Raw genomic sequence first — 22,372 nt, 5'->3', positions numbered from 1 at the left:
GGACCGAGCAAGCCAGCAATGGCTTTCCTGGAAGCGGCGTGAGCAGGAGGCGCCGGGCCGCCCCGCTCCCGCCGAGGACCACCGCCCTGCCTGAGGCCCGGCCTGGGACGCGCCCTCTGGAGGCAAACCTGGTCTTCTGTTTCTGTCTCTCCCACGCCTGCCCCGCAGCCAGCACTGTGCCCGGAGGACCCAGATGTGTGTATCCCCTGCTCTCTGTGCACCCCGCTTCCGCCGGCCCGCAGGCATAGGGCAGCACGGGGCGGCCGCACCCTCTCTGCAGCCTTCCCCTCCTTGGGGCTGGAGGACCAGTGTCCTCTTGCTCACGCGCCCTGCGGGCTGTGCTCCCGGCTCACCCGCATGTCTGCTGGGCGACTAAGGCAACGGGGAGGCCCGGGGCAGCCAAGGCCTCTTGAGGTCGAGCATGGCTGAGGTCAGGCTCTGACCCCCATGTTTCTAGAGGCCTGGGAAACGCTGAACATCAGCACAGAGGCCAGGACAGCTCGGTGGCTGGCTCTGTCCCGGCCTCCCTTGACCTCACCCAGCCCAAGCCCCCTCCCTCGGAAATGCCAGGAGTCTGCTGCCAGGCCCCTCCGGCCTGCATCTCCCGCTGGCCCTGGGCAGGAGAGCAGCTGGGTGCCCCCTCCCCACCCAAGAGCCGCAGGCTGCCCTTGGCTTCCCCGGCACCCCGTGCTGCCCTACGTTCGCCGCTGCTCTGCTGTGTGTCTGCTTCTGCTGGGAGGGGCCCGGGCACCTCCCGCCCCAGGGGGTGTCATAGCCCCCGCCTCCCAGCCGCGGGGGTCTCAGAGCAGTGTATGAAGTGGAGGAGCGGGACCCCCCTTGGAGGTCCCACAGCTCACTTTCTGCCAGGGCGCTCAGTGGGGTTGACAGCGCAGCCCGGCCCCCGCAGCTCGGGGTCGCAGTGGGCGCGTGGGGTGGTGGAGCAGGTGCGGATGAGCACCAGGGCCTGGGTTCAGGGCGCCGCCGGGTGGGGACAGCAGGGGGCGGGGGGCGGGAGGGCAGGGGCCTAGGCGAGTGGGTAGGGGAGCAGAGGCCCTGGGGGGCGGGGGGCGGCGGGGGTGGCCTCGCATGCGCTCGCCTGGGCGCCCAGCCCCTGGCCCTCGTGTGCTGCCTTCCTCCCACCCTTCTCCTGCTTTTTCCCAACTTGGTCTTTCTTTTCTCTCCTCCCGTCTGTCTGCCCTCCTTCCTCCCATAGACGTGTCCGACCTTGAGAACAATAACCGTAACCGTGGCGGGGTGGAGCTGAACCCAGCCCCTGACAATCTCTCCACAGTGACCAACGCCCTGGTGGGCATGAGCCCCTCGTCCTCACTCTCGGCCCTGTCGAGCCGCGCCGCCTCCGTGTCCAGCCTGCACGAGCGCATCTTGTTTGCCCCGGGCAGTGAGGAGGCCATCGAAAGGCTGAAGGTGAGGCAGGGCCGGGCTCGGGCAGTGGGCACGGGGCCCAAGACCCCTCCTCTCGGACAGTTGCAGGCAGAGGGTCAGAGCCAGCATGAGCAGTGCCAGGGGGCGCGGCTGCATCCTGGCCTCAGACCCGCTGGTGCCCGCCCAGGGACCCAGTGCTCCCTGTCCAGGATCACGGGGCCCATCTGCTGACCAGGGCGGGCGGACGTCCCAGGGCCTCTGCGCCCCCTCCTGGGTCTCCATGCTCGCACCCGCCCTGGCATGGCCACCCACCCCCCGGCTGGCCATAGGTGAGCTGCTTGTAGGGTTCTGGTTACTGGCTTCCTTCAGCAGATGGGTACTTGGTGCCAGCTGTGAGCAGTGGACGGTGAGCCCAGACCATGGGGACTGAAGGGACTCAGGGGACAAAGGCGCAGGGGCCAGACCCAGGCTGATGAGGGGGCGTGTGGTCACCCTGGGGCGTAGGCCCCCTTGTGCTGGGTGGCCAGCAGAGTGTTGGGTTCCACCTGCGGTGTGGGATTCCACCAAGGACGTGGGGGTCCCACCGTGGCTGGGGGATGGGAAGGGAGAGGGGAGACGGCGCAGAAATGGGATGCGTCATCCATCTCTCTGCGGTCAGGGGACACCTGAGCCCCAGAACCAGCGACTCGGCGTCTCTACGTGCGCTTGTTTCTCTTCCAGGTGTAGTCAGCCTCCCTGCTCTTCTCTGTCCACAGGACAGACGCGCCTCCTTTGCACACGCTGACCCTCAGCCCTTCACCTTGATCTTTCAGACTTGGTGCTGCCTAGACGGACCAGAATTGGGGTGCCGGGCCCTGGCTACTCATCTCCCCTTTGCCTGGCACCGAAGCCTCTGTGCACTGCCTGCCCCCACCCTGACCTCACTCTTTTCTGTCTCCCTTCCCAGGAGACAGAAAAGATCATCGCTGAGCTCAACGAGACTTGGGAGGAGAAGCTGCGGCGGACGGAAGCCATCCGGATGGAGAGGTGGGAGCTGCGGGCTGGGACCAGGCCATCTGATGCAGAGGTGGGAGCTGGGGGGCTGGGACCAGGCCATCTGATGGAGAGGTGGGAGGTGTGGCTGGGACCAGGCCATCTGATGGAGAGGTGGGAGCTGGGGGGCTGGGGGCCAGGCCATCTGATGGAGAGGTGGGAGCTGGGGGGCTGGGACCAGGCCATCTGATGCAGAGGTGGGAGGTGGGGGGCTGGGGGCCAGGCCATCTGATGGAGAGGTGGGAGCTGCGGGCTGGGACCAGGCCATGTGATGGAGAGGTGGGAGCTGGGGGGCTGGGACCAGGCCATCTGATGGAGAGGTGGGAGGTGTGGCTGGGACCAGGCCATCTGATGGAGAGGTGGGAGCTGGGGGGCTGGGGGCCAGGCCATGTGATGGAGAGGTGGGAGGTGGGGCTGGGACCAGGCCATCTGATGGAGAGGTGGGAGCTGGGGCTGGGACCAGGCCACCTGATGGAGAGGTGGGAGCTGGGGGGCTGGGACCAGGCCACCTGATGGAGAGGTGGGAGCTGGGGGGCTGGGACCAGGCCACCTGATGCAGAGGTGGGAGGTGGGGCTGGGACCAGGCCATCTGATGGAGAGGTGGGAGCTGGGGCTGGGACCAGGCCACCTGATGGAGAGGTGGGAGGTGGGGGGCTGGGGGCCAGGCCATGTGATGGAGAGGTGGGAGCTGGGGGGCTGGGACCAGGCCACCTGATGCAGAGGTGGGAGGTGGGGGGCTGGGGGCCAGGCCATGTGATGGAGAGGTGGGAGCTGGGGAGCTGGGACCAGGCCACCTGATGGAGAGGTGGGAGGTGGGGCTGGGACCAGGCCACCTGATGGAGAGGTGGGAGGTGGGGGGCTGGGACCAGGCCACCTGATGCAGAGGTGGGAGGTGGGGCTGGGACCAGGCCATCTGATGGAGAGGTGGGAGGTGGGGGGCTGGGGGCCAGGCCATGTGATGGAGAGGTGGGAGCTGGGGGGCTGGGACCAGGCCACCTGATGGAGAGGTGGGAGGTGGGGCTGGGACCAGGCCACCTGATGGAGAGGTGGGAGGTGGGGCTGGGACCAGGCCACCTGATGGAGAGGTGGGAGCTGGGGCTGGGACCAGGCCATCTGATGGAGAGGTGGGAGGTGGGGCTGGGACCAGGCCACCTGATGCAGAGGTGGGAGGTGGGGGGCTGGGAGCCAGGCCATGTGATGGAGAGGTGGGAGGTGGGGGGCTGGGACCAGGCTATCTGATGGAGAGGTGGGAGGTGGGGGGCTGGGACCAGGCCATCTGATGGATAGATGGGAGGTGGGGCTGGGACCAGGCCACCTGATAGAGAGGTGGGAGCTGCGGGCTGGGACCAGGCCATCTGATGGAGAGGTGGGAGCTGCGGGCTGGGATTGGCCCCCCAATGAAGAGGTGGGAGGTGGGGGCTGGGACACTGTGCCCAGCTCTGCGGTCTTGCAGTCAGGGGTCCCATGCCTGTCACCAGTGGCCCCACTGACCTGACCCCCACTCAGGGGAGCAGTCCCTCCAAGGGGCACCTGAACCCACAGCCCAGATGAAAGCCTGTGTGGGTGCTGACTCCTCACTCTGTCCCCCAGGGAAGCGCTGCTGGCCGAGATGGGCGTGGCCATGCGGGAGGACGGTGGCACGCTGGGGGTGTTCTCTCCCAAAAAGGTAGGAGCCGATCCATTCTCTGGGCTGCCCCAGCGTGGACGGAAAGGGGACCTGCAGCCCTCGGCAGCTGTCTGTTCCTGGGGGCAGGGAAGCGGGCTCTGGGGACCCGGCCACGCTCACACACAGCCATTCCTTCCCTGTGTGGCCCCTCGCCTCCCGCTGCTCACCATGGGAGGTCTCTTTGGCCGAAGGATGTCAGGGAGGTCACTTAGCTGCCTGAGGGGTCGGCTGGGCCCCTTAGGTTAAGACCGGGTTCCTGAAACAGGGGGAGCCAGCACCCCCTCAGGAGCCTGCAGGGCAGGGCTGGGGGACACGGGCCAGGAGCCACCTGTCCGCTTGGAGGTTAGCCGAAATAAGCCCGGCTGTCCCAGCAGGGACTCCTCTTCTGCACCTAGCCCGGCTTGCCCATGGCCCAGGACCTCACATGGAACCAAGCCCCATCCCCTGTTCCGTAGCTCAGGTGGGGCAGTGCACGAGCACTGGGAAAAGTCTCTGTGGTTCCAGCACACAGACCCACCCTCCCCTGCCAAAGATCGCTAGACCCTTATAGCCCTTAGGAACCACGCTTCAAGCCCCGAAGCCTTCCTGGAGGCAGTGGCAGTCTGCTCAGGCCCTGGCCCTGCCACTTCTCTAGCGAGGGAGCACCTGGCTGACTTTTTATCTCACAAAAGGGCTCCTGTGTTTGCCTGTCTTGGAGCTGGCGGCACGTGAAGCCAGTGCTGTGCCGCTGGGCCCCACTGGAAGAGGAGAACGGGTGCCCATGTGAAGGCCCATCCCTCAGGGTGGCTGCTCCCTGGGGACGGGGCCGGGCCCCCAGGCTGTGTCTGCACTGCCCGCTAGCCGGGGAGCAGCATGTGCGGAGGCCCAGAGGCAGGAGGGAGGGTGCCTGCGGCCCTGGGCGGGGGCCAGTGGCGCCCTGGGGTGCTTCACATCTGTCCAGATAGGTTTTTAGTTTTGTTTGGGATTCATTGCCTGCGGTGGGGCGCCCTGTCCATGGGAGTGGTGCCCTCTCCCTGGGGGGATGCCCCATCCCTGGGGGGATGCCCCATCCCTGTGGGATGCCGTGGCCCTGGGGGGATGCCCCGTCCATGGGGGGATGCCCTGTCCATGGGAGGATGCCCTGTCCCTGGTGTGATGCCCCGTCCCTGGGAGGATGCCCCATCCTTGGGGAGGGGTGCCCTGTCCATTTGAGGATGCCCTGTCCCTGGGAGGATGCCCCGTCCCTGGGGAGGGGTGCCCTGTCCATTGGAGGATGCCCTGTCCCTGGGAGGATGCCCCGTCCCTGGGGAGGGGTGCCCTGTCCATTGGAGGATGCCCTGTCCCTGGGAGGATGCCCCGTCCCTGGGGAGGGGTGCCCTGTCCATTGGAGGATGCCCTGTCCCTGGGAGAATGCCCCGTCCCTGGGAGGATGCCCCGTCCCTGGGGGGTGCCCGTCCCTGGGAGGATGCCCCATCCATGGGAGGATGCCCTGTCCCTGGGGGATGCCCAGTCCCTGGGGGATTCCCCGTCTCTGGGGGGACGCCCCGTCCCTGGGGGATTCCCCGTCCCTGCGGGATTGCCCCATCCCTGGGGTATGCCCCGTCCACAGGGGGTGCCCCGTCCCTGGGCTGCCCTGGGGAGTGTGCAGCGCTGGGGCACACATGCCCTCGGGGCACCAGTTGTGCAGTCTCTTGGCTTCGTTGTTGGCAGAAGGATTTGCTGGTGGCCCAGGCCTGGACACTGCCCAGGAGGGGGCTGGCCCTGGAGGCCCCCCGAGACGTCTCCTCTGGAGACGTGCAGGACACCCTCCTGGGAACAGGGTGGCTGGAGATGGTCTGTCCTGTGTCTGATGACCAGGTCGCCCTGACCCTGAGCTGAATCACTGGGGGGCCCCAGGGGTCTGTAGTGAGGGTGTGGACAGCTGGCCCCAAGGAGCCAGGTGGGAAGCAGGAAGCTGTCCAGCCTTGCCATGCTGCAGAGTCCTTGCTGGGATGGGGTGGAGGTCGGGAAGTGTTGGGGCCCAGAGACTCTGAGGGAGAGCAGAGGAGGAGGAGCGGAGCCTGCCACGGCTGCTCTGGGCACGGGGTGGGCAGTGCTTAGACAGGGCCGCGGGGGACGCGCTCCCCTTGGCCGTGACTCGCGCTCTGGTAGACCCCTGGTGAGGACAGGCGGGGAGCGTCCGACCCGGCAGGCTCGCAGCCTCTCTGCTCCTCGGCCTCCAGGGCCCGAGCCCCACTGCCTGGCACCCTCGCCCCTTTCCTGGCTCCTGGGTCCCCCTGGGGCCTCAGCCCCTGGGTTGGGAGGGGGACCTCAGGTCCTGTTTTAGTGGAGGACCAGGCCCAGGCCCCACGGAGCCCAGGCTTGCCCTGCACATCCAAGCCCCGTGTGCCTCCAGTGCTCAGAGCTGGACTCCCAGCCCCTCCAGAGGTCCAGCGGCCCCGAGTGCTGCCCCCAAGCCTCCGGGGTCCCCATCAGAGTCTCCTCCGGTCCTCTCGGCCAGGCTGGAGGATACTGTGTCCCCGTGAGGCCGGGCCTAGGGCTGGTGGTCCCAGGGAGAGAGGGCAGCAGGCGGCCAGGGTCAGGCTCCTGCCCTCCCCAAGAGAGGTGGCCCCTGTCTCCCCAGACGCCGCATCTGGTCAACCTGAACGAGGACCCCCTCATGTCCGAGTGTCTGCTCTACTACATCAAGGACGGGACCACCAGGTAGGGGTCGGCGGGGCACGGGGAGGGGCGCTGAGCCTGGCGGCGCACTGGGGGTGATGCTGTGGGCCCCTCTGGGCAGTGTGGCTCCCCGCGGCCAGGCCGTGTCGGGGGTGTCTCCTGAGCCCCTGCTCGTGTGCTCTCCAGCCGTTTCCTGTAAGGGCTGGGTGTCCAGGAGGCTGCGGGGGCGGTGTGGGCCGGTGGGCAGCGTCATGGTGCACGGCGCCTGCGGTGCTGACGGCCCGCTGCACGCAGGGTGGGCCGGGAGGACGCGGAGAAGCGGCAGGACATTGTTCTGAGCGGGCACTTCATCAAGGAGGAGCACTGTGTCTTCCGGAGCGATTCCCGCGGGGGAAGCGAAGGTACCGCCTCCCCCTCCAGCTTCCTAGTCGTGCCAGGAACCACCCCGGTTCGAAAGGCGCTTGGACAGTTGGGCTGGGGACCCGGGCTCCCTCCTCAGATTGGGGGCCAGTCGGGGTGTTCATGGGTGGCAGGGCAGTGAGCCCAGATCAAGGGGACAACTGTTCTCAGGCCGCAGCTTCCCGCGGGCTGGGAGTGGCCATCTGCCCGTCTGCCTGGTCGGCCTGCCCTTGGGTCTCTGTCACCGCTGCCAGGCTTCCTTTTCGGGGAGGTACCTGCTGTCACAGCAGCCACGCCCCCAAGCTCAGTGCACGCTCCCTGATGGGCGTCTGGCTGGCCTCGGGGCTGCAGACCACTGACTTCTCTGTGTTCTCCCAGAATTCTGTCCCCAGACCTCTCCCTCCCTGCCCTCGGGGGGTGGACACAAAGCCAGGAGGGGTTCTGGGACTCCAGGACCATCCCTCCTGGAGACCCCGTAGGGCAGGGTGGGTGCCTGGCACGGCCTCCCTGGCCCTGACTTGGGGCACAAGAGCCTCCCTGCCATGTATCACCTCCTTTGCCTGTGAGGGGCTGAGATGCCCCTCCAGCTTCTTTGAGGCCAAATCGAGGTGCCGCAGGAAGGAGGCGCCTGCGGGGGGCCACAGCTGGGTGCCAGGTGCCCAGGAGGGTCAAGACCCCACCCCACACTGAGAGCTTGCTGGACTCGGGGAGACAGCCAGGGTGTCAGCCCCTCACAGTCCTCCTCTCTGTCCCTTACCTGTCCTGCAGCTGTGGTGACCCTAGAGCCCTGTGAAGGGGCGGACACCTATGTCAACGGCAAGAAAGTCACGGAGCCCAGCGTCCTGCGGTCAGGTACAGCGGGGGCGCGGTCGCCCCACTCCCCACGCCTGTGTCCCCCTGCTCCCAGGCTGTGGGGCTGCAGGCACCTGGCCAGCTCGCAGGCGCCCCGGCTGCACCGTAGGGTCGGAGGTGGTGGGCGAAGGCTGTTGGCGGCAGCGCTGAGGTGGAACTCCATGAGGGGCCCTGTCCCAGTGCCCCGGCCGGATGCAGGGGGGCCTTGGTAGAGCAGCCACCGGGGTGTAGGCTGCCAAACCCCTGCACCCTGGCCCCCTGGATGGGCCTCGTGCCCTGGTGTTATAAAACACACAGGAGGAAGATGTATGTACACACACATGTAAACACGCAGGAGGAAGATGTATGTACACACGTGTAAACATGCAGGAGGAAGATGTACACACACATGTAAACACGCAGGAGGAAGATGTATGTACACACGTGTAAACACGCAGGAGGAAGATGTATGTACACACACACGTGTAAACACGCAGGAGGAAGATGTATGTACACACACGTGTAAACATGCAGGAGGAAGATGTACACACACGTGTAAACACACAGGAGGAAGATGTACACACGTGTGAACACAGGAGGAAGATGTATGTACACACACACACGTGTAAACACACAGGAGGAAGATGTATGTACACACGTGTAAACATGCAGGAGGAAGATGTACACACACATGTGTAAACACACAGGAGGAAGATGTACACACATGTAAACACGCAGGAGGAAGATGTATGTACACACACATGTAAACACTCAGGAGGAAGATGTATGCACACACACGTGTAAACACGCAGGAGGAAGATGTATGTACACACGTGTAAACACGCAGGAGGAAGATATATGTACACACACACGCACACACGTGTATATACTGCTGTATCTGTCTGTCCATCTACCGAGGGATTTATTCCATGGAATTGGCTCAGGAGGTGGTGGGGGCTGGACAGACAGGTCTGCAATCCGCGGGTGGAACTTTCTCCTCAGGAACGTCTCTGTTTAGCTCTTAAGGCCTTTTCCCAAGGGGCAAGGCCTGTCACGTCCTGTGGGTGGTCTCCTGTCCTGAGGTCACGCGCTTGGAGGTGCCACCCCAGCTACAGACATGCCCCCAACCCAGCAGCGCCTACATCCATGCCCGAGCACACTGCTGGGCTCCACTCCCCGGCCGAGCTGACACACGGACAGATCGTCGTGTCACTGTGTCCGGGTGACCTTGCTAAGAATGAAGAGACTTTCCCTGGCTCAGGACCCCAGCCGAGCTGACATGTTAGATGGACTGTGGTGTCACTGTGTCCGGGTGACTTTGCTGAGAACGAGGGCACTCTCCCCAGCTCGGCTCCCCGGCTGAGCTGACACGTTAGATGGACTGTGGTGTCACTGTGTCCGGGTGACTTTGCTGAGAACGAGGGCACTCTCCCTGGCTCGGCTCCCCGGCAGAGCTGCCACGTTAGATGGACTGTTGTGTCACTGTGTCCGGGTGACTTTGCAGAGAACGAGGGCACTCTCCCCGGCTCGGCTCCCCGGCTGAGCTGACACGAGACAGCCCGTCGTGTCATCATGTCTGGTGACTCTGCTAAGAACGAAGGGACTCTCCCTCTGCCCCAGCTGGGGTTACAGAGGGGACACCCCCAAGCCTGACATCCAGACCTCTCTGGCTGCTCCAAACGGCCCTTCCTGCCCTTGTGGTCCTGGCATGCCTTGAGGGGGACACACCATGCATCCTGGACCCAGGGGCCTCGTGGGGCCGCCCGTGGCCGGCGTCCCCGCTTGGTTGAGCCAGGCAAGGGCAGGTCCAGAGAGCAGTTTCTGTCTCCCATGTTACTTCAGGATCAGTGCCCGCGGGCTCAGGGCAGGGCCTGGGCTGGGAGGGAAGTGGATCTCAGGGGCTGGAGGAGAAGCCGCCTGCAAGCTGGGGGCCTCTTATGGGGAGTGGGACTGAGCTGAGTTTGCGGCCCCAGAGTAGAGCTGTGATTCCTGGAGAAAGTCAGAAGGAAACTAGGAGGTTTATAGAGATCCCTGCCTCCAGGCAGGACAGTCCCGGGAGAGCTGGCACTGCCCTGGGGGCATTTGTGTGCCTGGGAGGGTCCTGCCGACAGGGTGGAGCCTGGCTCTGGAAACATGCCGGCCCCTGCTCTGCTGCCATCCAGCTGGGAAGGGAAGTGCCCAGCAGAGGGGCCAAGCCTAGCCCTCAGATAGGGGATTCTGGGCCCAGGGCACGGGGCAGGAGGCCAGGCTGGCCTGGGAGTGGCACGTCCGGGGTTGTGGAGAGGATGGGATGGTGGAGATGTTCCACGACTGTTCTCAGACATCACTGCTGCTGGGAGGGGCGGGGCCCAGCGGAGGCTCAGGGAGCGTGAGGAGGCTCCTTCAGGTCCTGGTGTGGGAGAAGGCCACCCCGCGGGGGGCTGGTGAGGGGGACGCTGGGCAGAGGGGGCAGTGGGCTGGCTCCAGACAACTGGGGCCCCCCTGGGGAGGGTGATGCTGGGACCTCGGGGGAATCCCTCCCTTTTCCCCTCCCCTCCTCCAAGGGTCCCCAGACCAAAGGCTCTTCAGCTCGGGCCTCGGCCCCGCCCCTGTCCCCCAGGAAACCGCATCATCATGGGCAAGAGCCACGTGTTCCGGTTCAACCACCCCGAGCAGGCGCGGCAGGAGCGCGAGCGCACGCCCTGCGCGGAGACGCCGGCCGAGCCCGTGGACTGGGCCTTCGCGCAGCGCGAGCTGCTGGAGAAGCAGGGCATCGACATGAAGCTAGAGATGGAGCAGAGGTGGGCGAGGCTGCCCCTCCCGGCCCCGCCGCCCGCGCCCGCCGCCCGCACTCACCCGGTGCTCTTACAGGCTCCAGGAGCTGGAGGACCAGTATCGCCGGGAGCGCGAGGAGGCCACCTACCTGCTGGAGCAGCAGCGGCTGGTGAGGCGCCCCCACCCGCGGTCCCTGCTCCCCCAGCCCTTCGCGCAGCCGCTGGAGCAGGCGCTGGGGGGCCCACGTGCGGTGGGGAGGGCCACAGGGGGCTGGTCTCCGCGCGGAGCCACAGGCGCGCTTCTGTGCCCAGGACTACGAGAGCAAGCTGGAGGCCCTGCAGAAGCAGATGGACTCCAGGTACTACCCCGAGGTGAACGAGGAGGAGGAGGAGCCCGAGGATGAAGGTGAGGGGTCATGTCCGGCGCAGGGGCGGGCGGGGCCGGCCTGGGGCTGGGGAGGGGTCTCCCTGAGGAGAGGGGCCTGGGGCCACTCCCTGCAGGTCGGCTGGCCCACATCTTTGCCCGGGGGACCCCGATCTGCAGGCAGGATTTGGGAGGCTGTGCTGCAGCAGGAAGGCACCTGTGCGCGTACACACATACACACACGTGTGCACACACGTGCAGTTCTGGGGGAGGCAGCCTGGAGCACGAGGAGGACGGGGCAGGGTCCCGTGCGGGCACCTTGCGTCCACCCAGCCTGTCTTGCCCGAGGGGCGCTAGTGCTCCTCCCGGGACAAGGTCTCTGCTCCGTTTGGGAGCGTTTGCTTGGGCAGCCCGCCGCTGACCGCAGCTGCCGGGCGGAGGACTGCCCGCAGGCAGGGTTCACATCCAGCTCGGCCTTGGGTCAGCTGGTTGGCCCCTTGCGTAGATGTGACTAGGACGCCCTTGTCTGGACTCATCTATCTGGGTGGAGGGCGGAGTACCAGGCCGCAGCCCGTCCTCCTGCCCCCGCCCCACTGCTGCCCCCAGTCCTTGCTGAGCTCCGGCCTAACCCTCAGGCCCTCGCGCTCACGGCGGGGGCACGGCGGTCCCTCTGGGGCCCAAGGGCCGCTCCCTGAGGCAGTCTCCCTGCCCGGTCCCTTCCCGAACGCCCCAGACAGTTGGTGCGACCCTGGGGGCCAGAGACCCTCGCCCCCCATTGACCAGGCCCGCCTCTCTGCACAGTCCAGTGGACCGAGCGGGAATGCGAGCTGGCACTGTGGGCCTTCCGAAAGTGGAAGTGGTACCAGTTCACATCGCTGCGGGACCTGCTGTGGGGCAACGCCATATTCCTCAAGGAGGCCAACGCCATCAGCGTGGAGCTCAAGAAGAAGGTGGGCCAGCCCCGCCATGCCACGCCCCCGCAACGCTATGCCACGCCCCACGCCATGCCACGCCACGCCCATGCAGCCACATTGATGCCACTCCCTGCAACGCCACCCCCATATCACGCCCCCAGAGCGCCCATGAAGCCGCGCTGATGCCACGCCCACGCTACACCCCTGTCACGCACAGCACGCTCATGCCACGCCACACCACACCCCATAGCAAGCCCTGCCATACCACACCACGCCACACCCTGCCACGCCCCCGCCATGCCACGCCCCCTCCACGCCACACCCTACGCCCTGCCACGCTCCCGCTATGCCATGCCCCGCGCCCTGCTACGCCACGCCCCCACCATGCCCTCTGCACCTCGATGGCACCTTTCCAGCCCCGTAGGACTCCCAGCTGAGCGGCTCTGCCTCCCTGCCAGGGGGCGGGAGGCCCCTGACTTGTACCCCTAGGAAGTTGGGTGGCTCAAAGGAGGCCAGCACTGACCAAGGGGAGCGCGTGGGCAGGCTGGAGCGTGGGGGAAGCGGAGCTTCCTCTCCAGCCGCGGGCAGGAGGCTATTCTGGGGCTGGGCTCCACCTCCAGGGGCTGACAGGTGCCATCTTCACCGCGCACAGGTCCAGTTCCAGTTTGTCCTCCTCACGGACACACTCTACTCCCCGCTGCCACCTGACCTGCTGCCCCCGGAGGCCGCCAAAGACCGAGAGACTCGCCCCTTCCCGCGCACCATCGTGGCCGTGGAGGTCCAGGACCAGAAGAACGGGGCCACCCACTACTGGACGCTGGAGAAACTCAGGTGTGCGGGAAGCGGAGTGAACGCGGATGTCTGGCGGCTCGTTTTCCTGTTTCAGGGTCTTTTTAAATTGGAAGAAAGTATGCAGGATCCAGGCTTATTAAAGGATCTGTGTTCGGCTCTGCCAAAGCCAGGCTGAAGCTGGAGGAAGGGGCGGCGAGGGGCTGGGGGTAGGAAGGCAGGGGCTCTTCCGCCTCAGGCAAAGCCTGGGGGTGGTGGAGAGCAGGGCAGGTCCCCTGAGGACAGCCAGTCTGCCCTCCCATCTGCCTCCAGGGCCCCACGCGCCCACCCTGCCACGTGCACCTGACTCTTCCTGGGTGAAGGTGACTGGGCAGGGCTTTGCCCCGAGAGAAAAGTTTACTATTGCTCAGCTTCCCCTGGAAGGAGGGACACCCGCATGCAAGGGAGGCACAGGGCTGTCGGGGACGAAGGGGGGTCTCACTACGGCCTCTTCGAGGCGCTCGTGGGCACAGCTGGACAAGGTGAACGGTGAGGACCGGCCGGTTAGAACAGTGCTGGAGGCTTGGGGCAGGGCTGCCTGGTGGCCTGGCCCTGCACCTGGAGATTAGGGCAGGGGAACTGGCGGGTTGAGTGGGCTTGGGCCAGGTAACGGGGGGGGTCTTCACTGTGGGGGAAGGATCTCCTCAGGCAGTGAGGCCCCAGAGATGTCAGAACACCACGAGACACAGAAAACGAAGAACATAGACGCACTCACACGCGCAGCCATGCACACTTACACACGTGGCCCCGCTCACCCTCACACACAGGCCCGCTGGCACTTGCTCACCAACCATGTATGCTTACAGGCGCACCTGCCCCTGTCCTCCGAGCTGCAGCCACTCCTGGGAGATGAATGTGCCCCCAGGCCCTTCCTGTTGCACCTGGGCCCCCGAGGGAAGTATCCCTCACAGGTGTTTCTCCCACCGCCTGCTGCTTTTCCAGGGTGATGACGGGAAATGCCTTGTTTCTCGTGTCCTGTCACAACTTGCCCTTCGCTCACCCGCTCCCGGGGCTCCATGCCCGAGTCCGGGTCCCCCCCGCCCTGGCTGGTCCCTGCGGCTGTCACTGGGGTTGAGAAGTGTGTGGTGAACGTGTGTTGAATCTCAAGCCACTTGCCCACGGTCAGCCAATTCCGAGGGCCGTGGAGGGTCTGTCTGGCAAACCCTCTTGAGCCGAGGGCAACCCTGAGCAGGACGGTCCGCCCGGGCCCACGCTGACCTCTGCCCCGCAGGCAGCGGCTGGACCTGATGCGGGAGATGTATGACCGGGCGGCTGAGGTGCCCTCCAGCGTCATCGAGGACTGTGACAACGTGGTGACTGGGGGAGACCCCTTCTACGACCGCTTTCCCTGGTTCCGGCTGGTGGGCAGGTGGGTGTCTACCTCCGGCCGGGCTGAGAGGCTGGGAGACTGGTGGGTGGCGAGGGCCTGGGCCCTGGCCCCGACACGAGGTGGGTGCTGGCCCTCCTCCACGCCGAATCCCCTGCCCTGGTGCTCCCTGGTCTGAGTTCCCCCCGACCCCGTCCTCCTCTCCACACACCAGTGGGCCCTGATGGGGAGGGGGTCTCCACATTGCCACCCACCCCCGCTTCGGGGCCGTAGCCCTCAGGCAACACCTGTCCACGGGTGAGAATGGGGCTTGGTCAACCTTCTGGGTCACCGGTGGGGCGTGAGTGCTCCCAGAGCCCAGAGTCCAGCCTGTTGTTCCCTGCCTCCTGGGCTGGGGGCTGCACCTAGCCCCTGCCCCCACGGGGCATGGTTTCTGAGGCTTCAACGCGGCCACGACCTTGGCCACACCTAGCCAGGACCACACCTGCCGGGACCTGCTGGGACCTTCCGGGGCTGCACACCATCCCCACGGGGGGCTGTGCGTGTGTGTCCACGCCTGGGGACAGTGTGACCTGGGCCACCTCATCTTTGGAGGCGGCGCCCTCGGTGGTCTGTGCGTCGGCCGGGCCACACGCAGCCGCCCGCCCGCCCCGCCCCGCCCCCCCGAGGAGCCGGTGTTAACTTCTCTCTGTCTTGTCGCACTAACCCCAGTTCAGTCGTCTCTGGCTGCAACAGCTACCCTCTTCTCAACACATGCATGAGCGAGCGCATGGCTGCTCTCACCCCCTCCCCCACCTTCTCGAGCCCCGACTCCGACGCCACCGAGCCTGCCGAGGAGCAGAGCGTGGGGGAGGAGGAGGAGGAGGAGGAGGAGGAGGAGGAGGACCTGCAGGACGACGTCTTTCCGGAGCACGTGCTGTGCGACGGCCGGGACCCGTTTTACGACCGGCCCCCCCTGTTCAGTTTAGTAGGAAGGTTGGTGAGGTTGAGGACGGCATGCTGGGAAGGAACCAGCTCTTTTGCACAGGAGCACTGCTGTGGGCACGGTGGGCCACCGCAGGGCGCCACCCTGGCGCCGGGGCAGGCAGGGCCTGGCCTCCCCCGGGGAGCGGGTGAGGTCACGAGAGCGCCCCTGGCTGTCCTGGGGAGGCCCAGCCCGGGAGGGTGGGGGCCCAGTGACAGAGGAGGCAGGACGCCCCGGGGCACAGGCTCCACGCAGGGGCCCCGTCTCTGCAGAGCGGCCTCTGGAACCCCGGGGGGGAGCCCCCACCCCTATGCAGGGGCCTCGGGGCGTTTGGAAAAGTGGGGGCAGGCACCCTTGCGCCCCCTCACCCAGCAGCTGAGGCTGCTGTCCGTCCCTCTGCTGTTTTCCAAAAGAGACAGAGGGCCGGGTCTGCTCCCAGTGCCCCCCGGCCACCGTCGTGGGGAGGGGAGCGGAACCTGGAGGAGGCCGTCGGGGGGCAGGGGACTCCTGAAGGAAGGGCGGAGCCTGGCAGTGGGAGGGCCTCCTTCTGAAGCCCCAGGCAGCCTGGCCTCTCTCTGAGCCAGTCTCCATCTAAGATCGAGAACACCCCATTCCTCCTGACCTTCAGGCTGTCAGCACTGGAGACACGCCCTTGGCCTTGTGCCCTCCAGGGAGGTGCCCTTTGTGGAGGCGAGGCAGGGATTAAGGGCTCTCGACAGGGGAGAGACCAGGTCCAGGAGGGGGCTCAGGGCTCACTCTGCAGGCAGATGGGGCAAGTACAGTCTGTCTGTGTTTTTATCACCACGGGACAGAAGCGAGGAGAGATCTAGAAACCTAGCTGTAGCAGTAGAAACCTCGGCTCACAGAGACTGAATTGATACGTTTCTGTCTGCCTGCTGAGGTGGAAGATAGCTTTAATGGCAGCCTTTGTAGGAGTCCGGGACTGCTTCCTGGGCTAGGCTGAGGGGAGGTTTTGGGAGTCTTGGCCTTGGAACACCAGTGCCGAAGCGGTGCCGAGGCTGGCCCCCAGGTAACGGGGCTTGTGCTGGGAGCCCTTGGCTGCAGCTGCTGGAGTGAAGCTCCTCTGGTTCCTCTGGGAAGGAAGCAGGCTCTGTCGAGGGGGTCGCAGATTTATTCTGACTCGGTCTCCCTGACCGGGGGCTGCTGGCCCCCTGGCTGTCTCCTAAGATGCCCCAGCCCAGCTTCCTGCCCCACCGACCCAAGCGAAGGTGTGACCCCCGGGGCTGGCCCTATGCAGGCCTCTCAGAAAGCCTGGCCGCACGGGCCAGGGCAGCCGGGTGTCAGGCAGGTGTGGGGTCACTGGGAGAAACGGGGGTGGGCTCTTGCAGTCTCAGCCAGAAAGAGCTGGGTCCTTCCGACACTCCCCCCGTGATCTGGGATGTTACAAAACAACCAAAGCCAAAGCCGCACGAGAGGCCAGCTCCCCACGCGGCCGTCTGCGAGGGGCTTCATTTGGAAACGTCCTGATTTTTCTGGTTTGGCAAGAATTGGCTTTTCCCGCGCAGCAGCTGTGCAGGCCCAGCCCTGAGGAGGACCCGTGTGTGGTCCCCTTTATCCTCCTGGTAGCCGCTGGCTCTGTCTCCAAAGCTTAAGCAAAATTGGGGCGCCCACTCTTGCCTCCCTCCGGAAAGGCTTCCGTGGCCCCAGCATGGGTCTGCACCTCACCAATCTCGTGGTTAGCGCCGCCTCCTCCGCTCCCCCACGCTCCGCCCCGGCCCCCACCTCTGCCGCCCCCTCTGTCTCCGGCGGGTCTCAGCCTGCTTCAAGGTGCCCTCACTTCCAAGCACGGGGTCCCGGCGGGGGCCTCCTCCGAGTCCAGGGACAGCCTGTGTGCCGCTGCGCTGGGGAGTGGGGTGGGCCGGCCCGGGGTGAGGAGGTGCCTGTGGGCTCAGTCTGCCCGTGATCCTCCCCGCCTGGACCTTCGCTCTCAGAAAGGGGGGTGGGCAGGGAAGCCGCAGCGAGAGGAGGGTGAGGGGCTGACTGTCTGGGATGGACTGTCCCGGGGAAGGAGGACACGTGCCCCCCACCAAGTGTAGGATCCAGGAGTCCGGCGGAAAAGCACTGGGCCGGCAAGGCCGAGCTCCCTGGGTGTGCTCTGCGGGCCAAGCCGCTCAGCCCGAATGGTCTCCAGCAAGGCGTCGGGCCGCCGTGTGCGGGTGTGTGCGCCGTGGCCGGAGGGGTCCTCCTGACAGGACCAGGCTGCTCCAGCCCCCGGGGTGGTGGGCGCTGCTGTCCACTTGGGCGTCTGGAGGGCCCGGCCTCTACCCTTCGGGCCCCACCCTCTCCCCTCCCCGTTGGTCAGGGTGGGCCTGGGGTCTTCCTGCCCCCTGCCCTTGAGGCTGCTGCCGGCACCAGGGGCAGGGGCTGCCAAGCCCGGGGGTCCCTTCGGGGTGAAGGCGGTGTCATTGTCCCAGGATGAAGGGCAGCAAGGAGAGAGGGTCCCACCAGGCTGCCGTGCCCTCTGGAAGCCCTTGCCCAGGGCTGCGTCTGATCTGTGTGCGAACCTGCCTGGTGCCCGCAGGAGTCTGGGGACCAGTTCCCCCCACAGCCGGCAGTGAGGTTCAGAGAGGGCGAGCGTGGCGGTGGACTCCAGGCGTCTTTTTCTCTGTGAAACCCCAACCTCCAAGCAAGGGGGCCCTCGAAGCCCCCAGCCCTGTCGTTTTGCATACCCTAAGCATCTGGGTTTTCTTTCCTTTCCGATGTGGGGAAATCCCCTGAGATCGGGAAAGACTGGATTTACCTAACGAACCTTAAGTAAGCCGGTGGGCGCTGGGGCGTGGTGCCCACAGCCAGGGGCTGTCCTGGAGCGAGCCTGGTCCCACCCCAGCCGAGCGTCTGCCCCCAGCCTTGCTGTCCTTGGGCCTCCGTCTCCACCTGCGAGACGCCAGCCCCAGCACCCCTGCTTAGACCTCCAGTGCTGTGTTTGAGCCCCTAGAAGGATGCTGCCCCCAGTCCAGCTGAGGCATGCCATTGGGGAGGGAGCCCCAGCGTCCGTGTTGAGGTGTGAGTAGAGGGGACCCCAGCCGCCTGCTGCGTGGTGCTGGGGGCTCCAGCACCGGCCGGGTGGGCCCGTGGGGGCTGTCACGCACAGTTTCTCTCCTGGAGCTTTCAGTGGCAGGCTGCCAGTGGGGTGGTTTGAGCCTTAGGACTCACGGGGTGCAGCCCCCTTCGATGCGTGGGCCCTGTGGCAGGAGGCGCCCCCGGGAGACCGCAGGGGGTGTGTGTAGCCGCGGGGCCATCGGGGAGCGGGGACGCCCGGCTGCCGCAGGCCTGCTGTGACTGCCTAAGTCCTGGCCTCCGTGGGCTCAGGAGGGAGGAGGACTGATCTGCTTCCCCTCCCTCACTGCCCCTCGGGGTGGTCCCGGGTCCCCTGCAGGGCGCTGCGAGAGGCCATCAGGGAGCTGGGAGCCAGTGCCTGGGGGGCTGCCCCCTGAGCCTTCCAGGAGGCGGCCCCGAGTCTGGCGGACCCTCCTGGCTGGTGGCCCTTGGACAGCTTGACACTGCCTCAGGAAGGTATCGTGCCCTCACTAGCCCACAACCGAGGCAGCGTGCCTTCCCCGTGGGTCCTCCTGTGGGCCCCTGCAGGGTGCAGGGGGTTGGGCAGGCCCCCGGCCTGGCGCCTGGGGCTCTGCTTTCTGCAGCAGGCTGTGCCCAGGGGCAGGCAGGGCTGGAGGGCAGCGCTGACTGGGCCCGGCACCTGGGGGCTGCCCCACCCAGTCCCCTCAGCCCTCTGGGTCAGGGCGGGGCGGCTGGGCCTCGGGGGAGCTGAGCCGGCTCTGTGCCTGAGTTCTCGCCCTGCACTTCCCCTTCTGGACCCCGTGACTTGGCTCATTTCACAGCCACCCCCCTCCGACCCCCAGTTTTCACCAGAGAAGCTGGGCCAGGAGCCCAGGTGCCTGGGAGGGGAGGCCCCCCCATCCTGTCTGAGGTGGGTGCTGGGCAATGCCCTCTGCGACTTGGGCGAGGCCCTCCGTTCTCCGGACTCCAGCGTCTCTTGCTGGTTTCTGCTCCACGCAGTGGGCCTTAGTGCCCGCGCGCCCCCAGTCAGGCAGAGATGCCCCTCATCCAGAGAGCGCACGGAAGGAAGGGGCCACAGGGCGTCCTCAGAGAGGCGCTGTGCTAGGGAGGGGGCTTCTGCCTGCTGGGGGGCAGGGGGCTGCGGTGGCAGGCCCTGGAAGGCCGCACCCTGGGACGTCTGGGGCCTGGCTCAGCCTTCAAGGGCCCAGAAAGCAAAACCAGTCAACAGAGGTTGGGCCTACTGGTAAATTCGGGCCAATGGGGAGAGCTGTGCAGAAAACGGCCCGGAGGCTGAGACGTGGGTGGCCATGCACAGAGGGAGCAGACAGACCGGGCCGTGAGGCCAGAACCGGGCTGGGCCCACAGCAGGGGCTGGGGTGTCTGTTGGATGCAGAGAGCTCGGAGGCTGCGGCGGGTGGCGTCTGCTTGGGCCTCAGGTCCCCTCTGGCAGCCGTGGAGGCCTTGGGGGAGGAGGGAGGCCAGGGCTGATGGGCCGGGTGATGGGTTTCAGAGAGACTTGAGGCAGAGCTGAGGGACAAGCGAGGATGGCGCGCAGAGTCCTGACCTCCGGCGGGGGAAGGCCGGTGGTGGCCAGGCCAGGGGCCCACCGGAGAGGGGACGCAGGGCCCTGGGGGCAGCCCCACCCCCCGCCTGTGGCCATGGGATGTCCAGAGTGGGGACCCCAGCCTGGATGAGGGGCGGGGTGACGGACGACACACCTCTCCTCCTGTCCCCCAGCGCCCCCACCCCACCCAGACCAGTGCCCAGACTCCCACCTCAACTGCCCACACCTCTGTCCCCACCTGGGGCCCCTCACCACCCCCCCGCACTTCCTCTCCAGCACCTCCCACCATCGGGCTCCAAACCCTGCCCCTCCCCCGGGACCACACCCGAACTCCCCCCAGCCCAGGAGCTCAGGGTTGCCAGGTCTGTGCCTTTGGGCTGGAGTGGAGGGCAGAGCGCAGCTGGAAACCAGGGTGCTCCCTCAAAGAGGGGGTCCCCCCGAGGAGGACACACCTCAAAGAGGGCATGGCCCAAGGAGGGTAGGAGGACACCCTGACCGGAAGGGAGCTGTGCTCAGCTGCCCACCCGCGGGGCAGCACAGGCTCCGTCCTCGCTGCCTGTCAGACCCCGCAGGTCGACCGGCTCAGGGAGGGGGTGCCACGGGGTGACGTGGCCTCTGGCCCGCCTGTCCTGGCACTAGCTGGGCACACAGCTGAGCTGCCGGGAGAGGGGGGCTCTCGGCCCTGGGGCTGGTGGGGCCGTGCCAGGCAGCATTGCAGTGTCTGGCGCATTCTCGAGGCTCTGTTCGGCCCTCCTCCTGGGCTCTGGCTGAAGTCATGGAGCTCTCGCCCCTTGTGTTCCTGGAGAGGCTCACAGGGAGCCCTGAGCCACCTTTCGTCATCCGAGGCCCTCTGTGGGGTCCACGAGTGTCAGGGGCCCCCGGGAAACGGGCAGGGGAGACAGGGGGGGGACATCGACACCAGCGTGAGGGTCATAGGTCAGTGAGGTGGTCCCTGGTCGTCGTCCTTGAAGCAGGCTGAGCCCTCCTCCTCCCTGTCCTCTGCTCAGACCGCCCCTCACCTCTGCGTCCTCCCGCCCCGCTGCCCTGCCCGCTCCTGCCCGCCCCCCCCCCCCGGCTGCCCCCGCCTGGCTGCCCGCTCCCTTCTGCTTTGCAGTGTTGTGTTGTGAGCCCGCCCTGCCGCCTCTGCCGCCGCCCGGCGCGGTGCCCGGCGGGCGGCCCTGACCGCAGCCTCTCCCCTCCCCAGGGCCTTCGTGTACCTCAGCAACCTGCTGTACCCCGTACCGCTGGTGCACCGCGTGGCCGTCGTCAGCGAGAAGGGCGAGGTGAAGGGCTTCCTGCGCGTGGCTGTCCAGGCCATCTCAGGTGCGTGCAGGTGGCCTGGGCGGGGTCTGTCCCTCCCCCGATGGGACACCCGGGCAGGGGGAGACCTCCGCGGCCTTTTGTGGTGGTCTGCGTGCAGCCAGCCTCCTCCGTCTCTCCCCATGAGAGAAGCCCTGCTGCCCGGTACTCGGCTTGTGCCCCTGGGGCTCTTCCTGGTCGGCTGGGGCCTTCAGGGTCTCGCGGGCTAAGCCCGGGGCTGGCTGAACCCTCTCTGGCTCGGGGCCCCACCAGGTGGCCTGCAGACCCAGCCTGGTGCAGAAGTGCCCCCCAAGCTCTCACCACGGTCTTAACCCCAGGACGGGTGTGCAGACTCCAGCCCTGGGTCCCCCAGCCTTCCCAACTCCACAGCACTGCCCCCTTTGGAGCACATGGCTGGTCAGGTGCTGACCTGTGTCCCCAGAGGCCGTGAGCCCCTCCCCACTGCCGGCCAGCTGGTCCAGCCCCTCACTGAGAAGCAGACACCCCTCACTGCCCGGTCCCCTCCTGGCCACTCCTCCGGGCTGGGGACAGCCACCCCAAGGAGGGCTTTGGGTTTGCTGGGTTTGCTCCTCTGAAAGTGGGTCCTCTGTGAAGCTTTTTAGAAAGGAGTGTGGAGAGATGCTTGGAGGATGTGTGGGGGACTGCTCGGCCAGAGGGTCCCTCTACTGTGGTGGCCCGTGTTCCCTTCTCCGCCTCCAGCCTCTGGTGTCTCCTCGGGCCTCTTCCTCCCCTCCCTGAGGCTTGGCCCGGGCACTCTGGGTGCCCCATGTGCGGCTGTCAAGGGCCCAGGCCAGGACGGGGGCACCGAGCGTGAGCAGCATGGGGGGCCTGCTCGCCCGCTGGGTAGCCCGTGTGTGCACACTCTGAATGTTTCGACCGCTGTGGTGGGTATTGCTTCTCCACGATCCCAAGCGCTCTTTCCAGCTCCTCCAGCCGTGTGACCGCGGTGCTGAGGGCCCTGGGGACGTGACTGGAAAGGGGAGCCTGGGGGTGGGCTGGCTTTAGGCACGAGCCAGGTGATGGCAATGCTGAGGCATCCAGCGCCGCCCTCCTCCCCTGAGGGCACCCTGGCCCGCTGGGTGCTTTGTCCTCCTCGGGCTCTTCCTAGCCCTTCCTGACCCCTCGGCCCCTGTAGAGCAGGCCCACCTGGCCGGCCGCTTCGTAGACAGGTCAGTGCTGCGTGTGTCTGGGCCACACCCGACGTCCCCCACGTGGTGGCTGAGCTGGAGGAGATGGTCACCCCTGCCTCGTCCCCCTGCTGTAGCAGGAGCCCTCCTGTGCCAGCCCTGGGCCACCCTGGGCGGTGGTGGGAGAGAGCCCTGGGCCCTCAGGCAGCCAGGGTGCACAC

General features: G+C 66.6%; 1 protein-coding gene across 18 annotated transcripts in view; it reads left to right on the top strand.

Moving 5' to 3' along the window:
- KIF1A (kinesin family member 1A) overlaps positions 1 to 22,372 on the top strand; it is a 66,165-nt gene that overhangs the window by 16,529 nt on the left and 27,264 nt on the right. For 5 of the 18 annotated variants that reach the window (XM_068963858.1, XM_068963857.1, XM_068963856.1 and 2 more), the window contains exons 13-25: positions 1,292 to 1,425; positions 2,330 to 2,409; positions 4,006 to 4,081; positions 6,684 to 6,763; positions 7,016 to 7,122; positions 7,889 to 7,972; positions 10,551 to 10,731; positions 10,802 to 10,874; positions 11,017 to 11,110; positions 11,870 to 12,018; positions 12,635 to 12,813; positions 14,042 to 14,179; positions 20,909 to 21,027. In XM_068963858.1, the coding sequence (XP_068819959.1) occupies positions 1,292 to 1,425; positions 2,330 to 2,409; positions 4,006 to 4,081; positions 6,684 to 6,763; positions 7,016 to 7,122; positions 7,889 to 7,972; positions 10,551 to 10,731; positions 10,802 to 10,874; positions 11,017 to 11,110; positions 11,870 to 12,018; positions 12,635 to 12,813; positions 14,042 to 14,179; positions 20,909 to 21,027 (1,494 nt within the window). Of the gene's footprint in view, positions 1 to 168; positions 196 to 1,213; positions 1,426 to 2,329; positions 2,410 to 4,005; positions 4,082 to 6,683; positions 6,764 to 7,015; positions 7,123 to 7,888; positions 7,973 to 10,550; positions 10,732 to 10,801; positions 10,875 to 11,016; positions 11,111 to 11,869; positions 12,019 to 12,634; positions 12,814 to 14,041; positions 14,180 to 14,848; positions 15,113 to 20,908; positions 21,028 to 22,372 lie in introns of all 18 variants that reach the window. The other 13 variants (XM_068963854.1, XM_068963853.1, XM_068963852.1 and 10 more) reach the window with 7 other exon arrangements.

The sequence above is a fragment of the Capricornis sumatraensis genome, chromosome 2, assembly GCF_032405125.1.
Source record: "Capricornis sumatraensis isolate serow.1 chromosome 2, serow.2, whole genome shotgun sequence".
In the NCBI taxonomy this organism is placed as follows: Eukaryota; Metazoa; Chordata; class Mammalia; order Artiodactyla; family Bovidae; genus Capricornis; species Capricornis sumatraensis.
The sequence above is the reverse complement of the archived record's forward strand: the minus strand, read 5'-3'. Positions and strand labels throughout refer to the sequence as shown.